The sequence below is a fragment of the Xiphophorus couchianus genome, chromosome 2 (assembly GCF_001444195.1).
Source record: "Xiphophorus couchianus chromosome 2, X_couchianus-1.0, whole genome shotgun sequence".
Taxonomy (NCBI): domain Eukaryota; kingdom Metazoa; phylum Chordata; class Actinopteri; order Cyprinodontiformes; family Poeciliidae; genus Xiphophorus; species Xiphophorus couchianus.
In genome coordinates this window covers 22548818-22563374 of record NC_040229.1, presented here as the reverse complement: position 1 = coordinate 22563374, position 14557 = coordinate 22548818, and the positions used below count along the sequence as shown (strand labels likewise).

The 14557-nt window shown below is 36.6% G+C and overlaps 1 protein-coding gene across 2 annotated transcripts in view; it reads right to left on the bottom strand.

The window, feature by feature from the left end:
• Positions 1 to 14557, bottom strand: part of spon1b (spondin 1b) — a 91186-nt gene that overhangs the window by 43289 nt on the left and 33340 nt on the right. For both annotated transcript variants that reach the window (XM_028039946.1, XM_028039937.1), the window contains exon 6: positions 13973 to 14121. In XM_028039946.1, the coding sequence (XP_027895747.1) occupies positions 13973 to 14121 (149 nt within the window). The remainder of the gene's footprint in view (positions 1 to 13972; positions 14122 to 14557) is intronic.

The following is a 14557-nucleotide window of genomic DNA, read 5'->3' as shown; positions in this document are numbered from 1 at the left end:
TCCAAAATGCTGTAATTTCAACTGCTAACTTTCTGCTCTCTCTCAGTTTTTTCTCTCTCCACAATGATGTGATGAGAAAGAAACTTTTCAAGCTACTTTGAATAATTAGTTAAGCTTACTGTGCTGTTTGATAACTGGGATCAATTGGAATGCATGTGTGACTGAATTGAAATACAGTGCCCAACATGACATTTGTGAATTGGCCTAATAGCTTCTTAACATCCAAGCATCCGTAGATAGGACCGGTAAACATGGGTTTCAGTTTTCAATTGGGATTTCTTTTTAAGCGAAGTGGTAATAAAAAAAGATACATGAGATATAGAAGTTATGTTTTGTAGGAACAAACTGTTGCCATTCTGCCCACATTGCAAATGCCAAGTGGAATTGAAATTATTTGGCCTGAAAAAAAAAAAAAGAAACGGGTAAAGTCACTTTGAATACTAACAAGACGACAAGGTCAGAAGAAACAATGTGAGAAAGTAGATGAAATTTAAGCAAAAAGGAACATGGAAAGTGACAGTGCAAACTCTGGAAAGAAGAGGAGCAAAAGGTGGAGTTAATTATTTTAGAAATAAGAAGTCAGAATAGTTGTGTTTTGAGAGGTGAGTAAACCTCGTTAACAAGTCTGCATCTTTCATTTCCAGTCAGTGTATTTCTGTTACCATAAGAGAGTGAGACACCTGATCATGCCATCTCTGTTGGTTTATCATGCTTGCAAAATCCCACATGCCCAAGTGCACCTCTTCTCATCAGAACTTAATCTTTCCTTTTCAACACTAATGAGGTAAAATAAAAAAGAATAATTACGATAGAAACGGTGATGTGTAGCACATTAATAGCTTAAAAGTTATTCATCATTTCAAAATAGGAAGACGGACTCTGAATTTGCCAGGGGGCCAGCAGCTTGGGAGATAATTGGAGATTCTTGAAGTGATTGTGATTATTGATGAGAGAAGTGGAGAGGATGGCTGAATGCTATTTATTCAGACCTGCCTCAAACAGAGGTGGGAGTGACATAAACAACAGGTGTGAGCGTGCATCTCTGTGCTCAATTATAGGTTTTAATGAATACAAATTCCAAATTAGCAGAGGGTGAATGCGCAAACACATACGTGCACACAAACACAGCAGTTTCATAAGCAAACATGCAGAATGACAGGTTTTAAACCTCACCGCCTGAGGAGCAAAAACAAGATAGCAACAAAGAGAGACTGGAGGCTTGCAGTAATTTATTTTCTATCTCTCACTGGAGCAATATTGACTGAAAATAACTTAAGGAAGTATATTGAAGATGGTTTCAAAATGCTGGAACCCAATTAAACAATGTTAATGTAAACATCACATTGTGATATTAGAAACAGTATGGCAGGAAATGCCATAGACCAGCACACTGAATAATACAAGTTATTCCAATTGTTTCAGTTTCTCACTGATTAGCTCTGCCCAGTAGTTGACTTCATTTTTTGTTTATTGAATACAGAGGCATCTACTTGCTTTCTGCATTTCTTTTGTCCTCAACATTGACTACATTTAGTTCACCCTGGATCCCAGCTACGGAGAAAATATATTTGTCCAAGAAACAAAATTTGAACTCAAATTTTATGATTTTATGACATCTTGGGGTAAAAATACAAATCACAATTAACTATTAATTTCCTTCATCATATTCACAAAATGAAATCTACTCTGTATTAGTTTGGGGGGTAATTTAAAAGAACATTTGCAAGGTCCTACCGATTTACAGAAAGGACTCATTACATTCATAGGCTTACCTTTGGGCTTATAATACTCCAAAAGTTAAAGACAAACTGTGGAAAAGGAAGATTCACTTCACAGTTGCAGCAATTAACCTTGGCAGCTTCAAGCTTTAGAGTAATGACAAAACAACACACAACACAGAAACACCAAAAGTGTAAATAATTAAAAGGAATATGTGTGATCCTCAAGTGGTTTAAAATAAATCTGCAGAGTGAGAAACCTGAGCTCAAAAGTGTCCAGCAGGTTTTTAATATTTAATGGCTCCTGAATTTGGACACTTATCCATCAAGAAGGGATATGTATTGAATGTATTGACATTCTAGTACAACATGTGGCAAAAAAAACCTGTAGAAAACAAATCCTATTAAAAAAAAGCAATGCAAAGTTTCCTTTTCATTTAGATCTGAGATTAACTTCAGATTTTATAAAGAAATCACTAAACAAAATAGTTTCAAGACTCAGCTGCATAGAAAAGACCCTCATTAAGTTGCCTCTGTTTTTCGCATGTCATATTCCAGTATTGTTATCATATAATTTCATGTCAGTGGTTATAATAAACCAATGTAAACCACTTCACATCTGCTAAACAGCGAGGTGAACCAGTCAGCATGTGAGTCAGTCGGGCATAGTGTCCTTGTTCGGCATTGGCTAAGATCTCACAGAAACTTCCCAGTCCAGACCTAAAGAAATATTTTTGACACCACTTTGCACAAAAGTGGTGTCAGATGTTTTACTAATTCCAATATAATTAATTACACCTGAAGATGTATTAATGTAGGTCAATGACTGGCCAAGCATTGCTGAATTTACAGCTTTATAAATGTAATTGATACATCACGAGGTAATCCTCAACTGTCACAGTAACTTTACGAGGTCAAATCTGATTTGGGCTTTCAAAAGACAATCTAAGAAATCATCTCAATCCACAGCCTGACATGTAATACTGGGTATCACATCACTGCACAAATGGCTGCAGTGTCACAATAAGAATTGATATGTTAAAATGTGGGCAAATTGTGGGATAAAAGTACTTTTGAGGTGTGGTAATCTCCACAACAAAGTGGATATGATACAAAGGTGACTTGTGAAAGCAGAAATTCCCTCAGTACTTTTGAGCGTTGAGTCAGAATGAAGTCCCACTACAAAGTGAAGCGATAAAGCCTTTCAACATGAGATGAAAGTCAGACATAGACATGAGAAGAGCTACGAGGGATGTCGTCATCCTAACACCAAGGTGTAATTGAGCTATAAACTCTCTTAGTCAATTGCTACTAATAACCAAGAGGAAAACCTTATTTGGATTAAATCATTTGTGTAAAGTTCATTTGTTTGAAGAGTTTCTGTGAAATGCATTAAAGCTTGCGAAAACTTTCCTTTTATGTTGGAATCACCATTCGGCAGCAAGAGGAAGGAGAATTTCTGAGGTGTTGCTATCTTTAAGCTGCACATTAATGGTCACCCACCAAGACGGTATACGCTTCTTTATATCAAAAGGGGATGAAGGAGAGAGATATCCTATGTCTGTGAGTCATGCTGCCTCTCGCTACAGAGTCTGCATTTCACATTTGAGTTTGGATGCGTCTCCTCAGCTAAGAGTAGAAGCAACCTCATCTAAGCCCGTAATTTAGTCCAAGGACCCAGAGCTCAGTTCAATCAAATTCCACCAAACAAGAATAAAATCTGCATCATAACAAGTAGAGAAAAACAGCCATGACTGGTAATATTTACTGTGGATGGTTGAAGCACAACTGAAACAGGAAAATGAGGATATGCTGTTATGCAAATTGGCTTTTCTGGTGTTTCTTGGTGTACATTCCATCCCAAAATATTTTATCTTAAGCAAAAAAGATATTTTCTAGAGTCAAGCTTTGAGTATTTTTATCCTCCACACTTATTGAGCCTTTTAAAAAGGGAGCTCCACTCCTAATCATGACTGACTGTTAGTATTTGAACCACAAATATTCAAATGCAGTCCACACACAAAAAAAACTGTAAAATAGTTTGTGTTGAAGATGCAAAGGAGATCCAAGCAGCCACATTCCCATTCTCAGCAAAACATAGAATTCACAGAGCTTCATGTCATTGTTTAGACCTTAAAGTTGCATTTCACTATTATGGATTTGTTTATGCATTCTAAAGAGGCATTATTGAACTTCATTCAATCTCACAAAAATAACCAATTTTTGTGAGATTGGTTATTGGCCGCTTTTTACACGTGAAGCCAATATAATCCACCGATGTTATCAACCTCGGAAAAGGTCTAAAAATCAACCACTGTGCTTTTCTTTTCTCCAGTGACAGAGGTTTGACTGGCCGACCAGGTCATGTCTGCACATTTACAGTTAACAATAGTTACCCCATTGTTGCCAATTCAGCAACTTTCTTAATATATTGAGCAACATTTCAGACAAAAAAAATGGTGTCGGCAAAAAAACCGGAATTGGTAAGTCAGGCTTTTTAAAAGATTGGTAATCGGCGATCAGCCAGAAAACTGAAATCGGTAGACCCCTCATATCCACTTTGGCAAATTTAACAATCTTACAGCTGGGATAAGTAGACATTTTTCTGTGAGATTTGTCTCATTGGAAAAATAAAATGTTCAATTAAGTATAAAGACTGACAAACACATTGAGAGCAGTGAAGTTGGATAATTATTATGCAAAAATGTTTTTTGATTTCATATCTTGAAATAAACATCTGTCTTAGCAGAGATGAACGGAATGTTTTATTCCAGCCGATTCTTGAAATTAGATTTTAGAAAAAGTAATTCTGTGAACTGACATCTGTTCTCAATGACTCACAATTGCTTATTGATTGTATTTTAACATACTGTTTTATTGTCAGTACAGCAAGCTCCTAGAAACCTTAAGATTGCAGCTGGTCTCTGATTTCCTGGTTTTGCAAAAAAATTTAAAAATAAAGTGTACAACATAAAATGTCCTGACATGCAATGAAAAGAAATATAGAACTAAAATACATGAAGCACAGCCTTTAATTGGTGCTTTGAGCTGATAGGTTACAGGAAAATGGAGTCAAATCCATGGGATGATGCTGCTTGACTGTCACTATCTTCTGCTTCATTTGTCCAGTTGTCTCCCTCCGATAACTCTCAGCCAATTAGAAATGGCTATAAGCTGCCATCCGTCTATTAGCTGCCAAAAGCTTTCCAAGAATCCCCCAGGAATGGGTCTCTTTTGTGAGGTGTGTATGTTCTCCCTGGCTGCTCTGACTTAACTGTATCTCTGTCTTTTGCATCAAGAAATCAGGATAGCCCTAAATTGCATAAGATATAAAAAAATAGTGAAGACTCAGACACACACACAGAGCCAACACATGGTTGAGCTGTCTCTTCATTTCCACCCACCTCTCACACTCCGAGACAACCGAGGTGGAGTCCAAATATAGTGTGGATGACAACACACCCTTCATAGCAAGCTGCTACATGACCAGCTTGACAAACAGTGAAATCACCGTTGAGACCAGTGATGCATAGGGAAGACACATTAATAGAAAGAGAAAAAAAAGTGATTATTTTTTAGCTTTGAAGATTATATATTATGCATTTTTAAATTTAAAAAAATATAAGTAAGTGATTTAAAAAGTGTGAAGACACAAGGAGTTTGTGTTGGAGCATCAAAACGCTATTGACATTTATATGACAATTCATCAGCATACAATGAAACTGAATAAATGGCAATTTTAAAATAAAAATAAAACAGTTAGCTTCAGTTTGTATATGTATCTGGAGCTCTGACAGGTTATTACTTTCTGTCTGTCAGGAGAGAGAACATGTCCCAGCGCCTGGATCTCAGAAGTAATTACGGAGTGGTTATGGTACAGAGCAAAGATCCAATATCCTTAGTATTTTTTAAAATAGCTTTAAAAATTATGTCAAACGAAACAAATTCTGAAACAAAAAAAATACTAAATGTGGTTCTAGAAAAACTTAGGATAAATTGCATGATAGTTAAACTGTTTATTGAACAGCTATTGCCTATTAAAACTGTTCAGATGTTAAATGAAACTTGGTATCTACCCAAATCATCTCGTTCTAAAAGTATGTGGTTTCTTATTTGGGTCTGGTTTGTATAGCACAGTTTGAATAAGTCTACAATGCATACAGCACAGAGAAATCTACCTGAGAATGCATGAAGTTTTAATAGACGTGTGATAATGGAGAAGGTGGTAGTTTACCATGTTGAGGAAAGAAACAAGTTAATGAGACTAGCAAGCGCAGCATGCTGAATGCACATGTGGCTCCATCTTTCTCCACTCCTATCTATCATACATCCAGAAGATTTGCACCTGACTCACCCTGTGGTTACAACAAGTGACAAAATGGAGCTGGAAAATGTTTAACAAAAAGCAATAAATGGGGGAAGTTACACTAAAACGTCAACAGAGTGCAAAGTCAGAGGTAGTTAAAAATATATGACATATTAACTAAATAGAGCAACTAACTAGAGCAATTGTTCTGGTTGGACTGGATTTGGACACAATGCCTATGGGCTCGGGCCAGGTTGGCTTTTCAGGCCTGATCTAAACTCTACTGCAGTTATCCCATCTACTGTATCTTCAACTCTGACCAGCTTGACAATAATAAGAAAAACCATAGTACTACTGCTACAATGCTTTAAGATGAACACGATGTGTTCGGAGTGAGATCCAGTGTCAGTTTTTCCACCACATTTATTCATGACTTTTCGGGTTCTTCTTTCTCTGTTGCTCTTTCATGAGTGACAATTTTTTCTGAGTACATGAATGTCCTGACAACAGATTCTTCCACCTAAGTTGTGGGTCTTTGCAGCTTATTAAAGATTTCCAGTGGTTCTCTTGGATGCCTCTGTGATTTAGTGTCAGTGTCAGTTTGGGTGGACAGACATGTCTTAGGCTTGCTGTTGTGCCATAAATGTTCCATTGTTCAGATGATTGTTTGAACAGTGCTCCACGAAATCCTCCCAGGTTGGGATTTGTTTTACAACCTTGTTCAGCTTTGAAAGACTCTGCAATGGTTTTTTTGTTGTTGTTTTTTCCCCCACACCATGACGTTGCCACCACTATATTTCACCATAATATATGTTCAGGGTGATGTGAACAGTCAGCTTTCCTCCACAGAATGTGTTGGGTATGGGCCAAAAAGTTCAAGTTTTGTCACCTCTTTCATATTTGCTGCATCCTCTGATCACTGGCAAATTTCAATCCTTCCTTTTTTGTAGCAGATCATTTTCATTCCATTTCATAATATAGCAGTACTTTGTGCTTTTCTACCTTTTCAAATCTAAATAAAACACATTCAAGTTTTTTGGTCACAATGTGACAAAGTGTGGAAAAAGTTCAAAGTTTATGAATATATTTGCAAGGCAGTGTCTGAACAATTGTTTTCCCAAATCAACAAAATTTTTCTGCTGTGGCATTTTGAAAAAACCACAAAGACAGTTCCCTCCACTGTGTCTGGACACTGTGACAGCTTGACAAAACTTTCCAGAAAGCAGTAACTGTTTGTGAGCATTCACTCTGACAATGATACAGTGCACTCCACATCATTGCTTCCTTAGCTCTCAGCCTGACAGATGTCAGCCATGGGGAAAGAACGGATGGAAGACTTTTCAGCACTCTAAGAGCAACTTGCATTGCCTCACTGTCTACAGTAGGGAAATCCAGACCTTTGTGGGAATCAATGAATATGTGGAGAATGGTCTGCACTTGTGTAAAGCTGTATGTTTTTCTGTTTCTATGCCTATCCATAGCTCTCCTGGAGTGTTCATGTAACGTGTTTGGAGTAGAAAAATATAGAAGAGCTGTTTTTTCGGTTCTAAACTTTCACTCTGACTTTTCTCAGTCTTCTCCTATTTCATATGTCCAACAACCTTTCAGCAATGAAGTGTTTCAAAAAAAGTTACAAAGGTTCTAAAACACAAAGTGAAACAAGATGATGGACTGCAAGCATTGTTGTGTTCAAAGAGAATGAAATGGTGACAAAGGAAGAGAAATTATGAAGCAAGGGAGAGAATAAAATGTTAGGTCAAAATGGCACAAATACAGAGTGATAGCTGGTGGTTTCAATCAGAGGAAAATCAAAATTACAAATGGAACCAATTCAATTCTGTATCTCCATCCAAACCAATACTGATGTGATTCTTGGATATATCCAGAAATTGCTTGATATATCCAACCTCTATCATACAGTACATCTATGATCCAGAGGCTTGTGTTACTGCTCATCATGATGTGGCTCATTATAATCTAATAGTTTATGCCTAGAGTCAAATAAACTCCTAGATGAAAAATTGTGTATCACAAAATACATGACAAATATTTGACAGATTTACTGGTCTATTAAAATATCTTAACAGAACACCCCAGTTTGTGGACGGTCTCTGCTTAGCATGGCTTTTTTTGGGAGATATTTAAATATGAGGAAGAAAAATATTTAGATATCAGTACAGTTACAACAATTGTTAAAAAATCTCATAGAGTGATTCTCTAAACATTGCTAGGAAAATAAGCATCCAGCAGAAAATGCTTCACTTCATTATTTTGAGCTTTAAAATTCTGCTTTAAATCTCTGTCTACCATTTACTGTATGCTGATAAGTAAGGTAGAAAGTGAAGAAAATGAAGGCAATTCTAAATCAAAAAGACATCAAGGCTTGTTATAATCCAAAAACAGAGATGATTATGGTAAATGTTCCATACACATCATGTTAAAGATGCAAAGGTTCATATATAAAACGTTCGCATGTTATAAAAATAGCAAAAGTAACTTGAAATAGGTAGCACACAGCTCACCTTCTTGCCTTGGCTATACTTCTCCAGGCTTTGAGAAGGTCACTATGACATGTATCACATTTCTAACGGTTAAGCTCTCTGTCCAGCTTTGAGAATTTGAAATGGTAAAGGTTTCTTTCTGTGCAAAGGAAATATCATCTGTGGCTTCCCCAAAGGAACCTTACAGATGCCTGAGGATAAAAAGAAATGATCAGCTCTGTGTCTTAAAGCAAAGTTTGCAGAGAAACTGTGTCCACCTGTCTTTACACTCCAACCTCCTTTGTCTCATTTCAAAAGACCTCTTCTCACACTGCTAAAAGCTCAGCCAGTTTTTAAAAAAACATGTTGAACCTCAGCACAAAGGAACTGCACATCAAATGTCACCTCCTAACAGCTGTAGCCGTGGCAGGCAGCGACCTGAAGCACCTTCTGAATGAAGCTTCCAGAAAAGTAGAAGAATGCAGTTGGAAAATCCTTTCAGAGGTGAGCAAAGGTGCATTATGGAGCAAACAAGCCCAGAGAGGCCTTAAGATTTGGGTGGTCAAAATCACCACAGAGGGAGAAAACTGTGTGAATTACAATGAAGTGTAATTGACCAGGACCGTAATCACAGTTCTACTTTTTAACAGTGACACGCATAATTGTTGCACAGTAGCTCTTGACATTTTGCTGTCCAATCTTCATGTGATTACACCCTGGCTGCAGAGCATGTGGCATTTCTCTGAGAGCAATAATAAGGTGGTAACAGATTGTCCTTTTGGTTCTGCTGGTGTGCCGTGGCATTAAAAAGGTTGAAGATTTATTCCTAGACCAGCCGCACTTCACATTTTGCAATCAATAATTAGAGGCGCTGAGTAAATCCGTTCCTTGAGAGGTGATATTAAAAACGTAGTTCAAAATCTAACTTACTACTCTGTTCTTAATCTGTGGACATCCGTACCTTTGGTTTCAATTTCAATCTGTTGTACCATAGAGTAGTTTGTCTTACATACAGTGATCAAGCATAACATTATGACCACAGACATGCAATGTGACTAACACTGGTAAAGTTTTCATCCCTTTATTGTTTAATGTCATCCTGTATGTTTCTATTTTCTTTGCACTTTGGTTTAGGCTCTTATTTTAGTGTTACTCAATTCTCTCTTTGATTATAGCTTCACTTGATTTTCTCATTGTTCATTGCTAGTTTCTTTTGTTAAGCTGATTCCATGTCCTGTTCTCCAAGTGTCATTTTTGTAAGTGTCTTTGCTTAATTATTAAACCCTCTCAATATATTTTTCCACCTCCAGTCTGCCTTCATCCGGGTTCTCCAACACCGAATTATGACAAAGTTTCGCTTTTTGAACTGAATTACTGAAAAAGGACACTAATTCAGCTATATTCTTTTTGTTGAGATGCTTTGAATGAGAGTTAATCTGTCCTAGATGCAGAATTTACACCTTAAAACATTAGTAAACTTACTAATGGATTTGAAGGATGCTTGCACATTTGATCTGTTACTGCATGTCACTAAGTTTGATTTGATTGAAGAACCGCATGCACTGCAGCACAAACTGATGCCTAGAGCCTTGAAAATGGTCTTACTCACATACGTTTTACACATGTCTCTACATGATGAATTGTTTTTATTGAACCTTGATGCTCAGATGCTTAGCAAAGAGTGTTTGATGAGGAGGTGTATTAGCCAAGCTCAACTTAAGGCAACAATCCAAAGGAGAATCATTTAAATCATGGCTGCTGAGTAATGATGCAAATAAAAACTTTCCATTCGAACCTCTCAAGGTTTACATTAGTGAGATGGGGCAAGCTGTTATGTCAACATCATATTCAGCTGCTAAATATTTGCTTCCAGACAACACCTGTATGCAATTTCTCACAGGTAATGCATTTGTGCGAGCAGACTTTCTAATACAACGTCCCACTGCGTGCAGTGCTGTCTGAGGAAGCGCTTTTCTGGAAGAGAACTTCTGGCTTTGTATTCACATCATTACAGTGAACGCGCTCAGGTCTTGTCATTCTTTAGCACCTGTGTGTCTGCTCATGTCTGTCTGCGAGCCTGCTGGTGTTGTTGCAGGCTTAGCCCTCTTAGTTATAGGAGTGCCGGTCAGCACTCGGCTGGAGATGTGGGTCTTAAGGCTTTGTCCACAATTCACCACAGCTGATTGCTCTTCTGGATGGTTGGGATTCTCTGCTAAGACTGGAATTACTGACCCATGTCGGCTTCCCACCTTTACAGCAGACTTTTCAATGTGTACCCAGCCGGAACTCCAAAAACTCAGAATTGAAAAAGTGTATTTCTGTATGTGAACAGCTTTTGATTATTATCTTGTTTTCAATGTTTTTTAAAAATCCCCTCAACTCTCTTACCTCTAAAAGCAACCTGAGAGTCTTCCTTCTAAGTAGTGTAATTATTAGTTTTTCATTGTCATATCCTCATTTTTAAATTGCTTTCCTTTTGATATAAACTGCCAACTACAGATCAACAGTGGTAAGTACGGTTTCAGTTTCAAGCTATTATACATTTTAAAAATCACTAAGGTTTTCTGTCAAACAGTTGCTTTTCATGACAAAAATAATCAACTCCTGCACCAATTATAAGATCATCAAAGTTGCTGTGAGCTGTCAGTCAGTTGTGTACAGAATCCAGTTCCTTAAAACTTGACACCTTTTATTCAATCTGGTTCCTTTGAAAACAAAATAACCACATGAACTGATTCAGATTAAATTACAAACAATTCAATATAACACTGTCCAAATTCAGTTCAATCAATTCAGCTTATTATAAAACTTTAATTAAATAAATTAATAAAACTAAAAGGAAGACCAGTCAATTACTTAAAATATTTGACTTTACACCAATCCTTCATTTTGCTTTGGTAGCAGAGGACCACATGCCTCTCCTTTTGAAGAAAAGCTGCTTTGAAACAACCATTTGGATAAAAAACAAAAAACAGTAAAAAAAAAAACAAAACAATAGTATCTTAAAAAAAATAATCTACTGATTGTTTGATATATTAGCTGGATGTTTATTTACACTCCAAACTTTGAGGGTTGACATCCTGTAACTTTTAGATATTTTGCTTCTAAATACAGGTGACTCAATTACTATGGTCATTAGAAGGACTTGCAAACAGATACAGTTAGGCCCAAAGTAATGCATAAATCAATTATTTATACTCCTCTCAATGATTCATGGCAATATCTTTTTTTAAGTATTACCACAATCATACCCTTCATATAATCACTGACTGAGTTTTTGAACTTCTCTACTGGTATTTGGTGATTTTATCTTTGGTAATGAGCTTCAAATCTCTGTGGATGATCTTTAGCTCCCTTTCTTATGAATTTTAAAAATTACTTTAAAGCTGGATCTTGCAGATGTTATGAATAAATCTGGACTCACTGTTAAGTTTTATCTCCGTAGAGAAGGGCCCTGTTTTTATTTTGAAATCACTTAGTTTTATAGTCTTAGGTTTTTGTTTGGGGAGTATGCATTACAGAAACTGGAATTTATTGCACAAAACAAAATAGATGTGTCCCTTTGGAAAGATTATTCTGCTGCTGTAACTTCATATGCATGACTACTGAAGTTGAACTACTCCTTCCAACTCGACAGCTAACATTCCAGCCTATAGAGCACAATGAAGCCATCAAATGTTTTCAGTGAAACAGGCTGAAGTTTCCATTGTCTCCTGGTAGTTTTTAGCTCATGAGAAAGACCAAGCCAGCCAAGAGAGGGGTTAGGACTTTCTGTCAGCATAAAATGTCTCCACACTGCAGCCCAAACCTGAACTGACAGGCACACACCTCACCGACAGTCCTGTAACAACTCACTATTGTTCCCATCTGAAATGTCCAGCCCACACCTTTAAGAGCCAGGAGAAACAGGAGCGTGTGTGGCGTCCACGTCAAACAGGGATATATCTGCAGCACATATTCATTTGAACTCATTTATTATCTTACTTTTGATATATATTAGCGGCATTTTACTCAACCCTAAAGTTTTAATTCATGGATTGAAAACAGTTTAAACGCCAAAATGGTGAGGCTGGTCTTTAATATGTGAACACGACAACTAAATTGACTGCCTGCAGGTCTGTTTGGTGCTGTTCTTTGTGTGAGTGAAAAGAACCTTATACAATGTCCTTTTGTATTCAGTAAAAGGTTTTTAAATGCAGTCCATTACCGTTATCATTTGCCATCAACAATCATTTCCACCATTTTGCCCTGTTCCTATTTTGAAAACCATCATAGCAGCTTTTTGAAAGCAATTTTTTTTTTCTAAAGGTTTTAGGTAAACTTGCTGATCTGAAATACAATTAAATATGAGATTTTGAAAGAAAGTACAGATGTAGAATTTAGGAGTACCAAGAAGTAAAAAGTCTAACATAAAACTCAAATTCAAAGCAGGAAGAAACAAGCAATGAAACACAGTGTTTGAATAACAATAAAATCTGAGAGAAAACAAAGAAACTATGCAACATTTACACCCAGGAAGCACAGTGACCGACACTTTTTAACTGCTATTAGCAAAAAAGAAAAAAATTCTGCTTATGAACCTTTTTCCACCACACTTTCCTTTTATTTAACTTTCCATCAATAAGCTTGTAATCTGTGAACAGACAGCTTGTTTACCAATGATCTTTTGTGGCTTGGTCATCCGCCTTCCTTGTGAAGGGTGGCAATGACCAAGTGAATGGTCTTCCCAATGATTCTGCAGGCCATAACAACATTATAAAAACAAAAATATTTTCTTTACTGGTGAGGAATATTGTAGGCTTTATGTTTTTACTATAGCTGGCAGCCAAAATTATCAAAATTAATTTTTAACACAATCTGATACATGATAACAAAGGTTAGGAATAAAACCTACCTCCATGCAACCAAGGCCATTAAAAACTGGATCATTGCTTATATTCTTAAATGTAATTTATTGATAACACATTGTATGGACAAGCAGGTTTTCAGTTTTCTTACATCAGAAAAATAAAGATTGCTGCTATTTTTAACAGAACTGATGGCTATGTGCTGGCACTGTGCTAAAATTGTTAATTAAAAGAGTAACATTTAACACCCCATCTTCATGTAAATACCAATATGAAGATTTTACAGAAATGCCAAAATATTAGGTTTTATTTTGACCAATTTTCTGTATGTGTGTGGAGCATTCACAAATGTTAGACTATTACTGTGTTGGAACATCAAAAAACCCTAAAAATATATACACAGTAAGCTTAAAAGCAAAAAGGGAATGATAATGATTAGGCCTACATTTTGAAAAAGAATAGTCCTTATCTTATGGAAAAAGATAAGTCAAATTTTGTTCTCAGGGGGAAAAAAACCCTGAAGATATTATTCAGTCATAAGGACAATACATTTTTGTGGAGATGAAAATATAAAACCTAAGAAGTGAAAAGGATGCTATTTCAAATTAATGTCATTCTTACCTTCTGTCGAATCTCTTCTTCCATCTTGATGGGGGAGCCGAGTTCAGCCACCTGCCGAACTCCCTCGCTGGCATAGCCGCCATATTCCCACAGCACATAACTCCTGGAGTGGGACGCACCAATCAGGGCAGACCAGTGGTTGGCACGTTCTAAAGGAAATGGGAACTTTAGCACTTAAATAACTAAGTTGTGAAAGATGGTAAACAATAGCTTGGGTCCTCTGTCAGTAACTTAAAAACCAAAAAGGAAAAAAACAATCTATGACTAAAAGACTGATTTTGATATGGCAAGCCAAAGAGTCATAGCTATACCTGAAGGTATAGGCATCCTTAAATTATACAGATTTAACAACTAACCTAAGCACATCTTAATCATTGAACTGTTTTCCCAAAGAACTTTCCTACTTTCAAGTTTGTCTGTTTTTTTAACTCTTTCAAGCTTTATATAAGATCAATCAGTTGAATATATATTCCTTTATTTAATCAGGTAAACCCCATTGAGATCTAGATCTCATTTTCAAGAGGGACCTGAGCAAAAAATTTGCAATACAGAGACTTGAGTAAAATAAAGTTCTTATGTGAGACT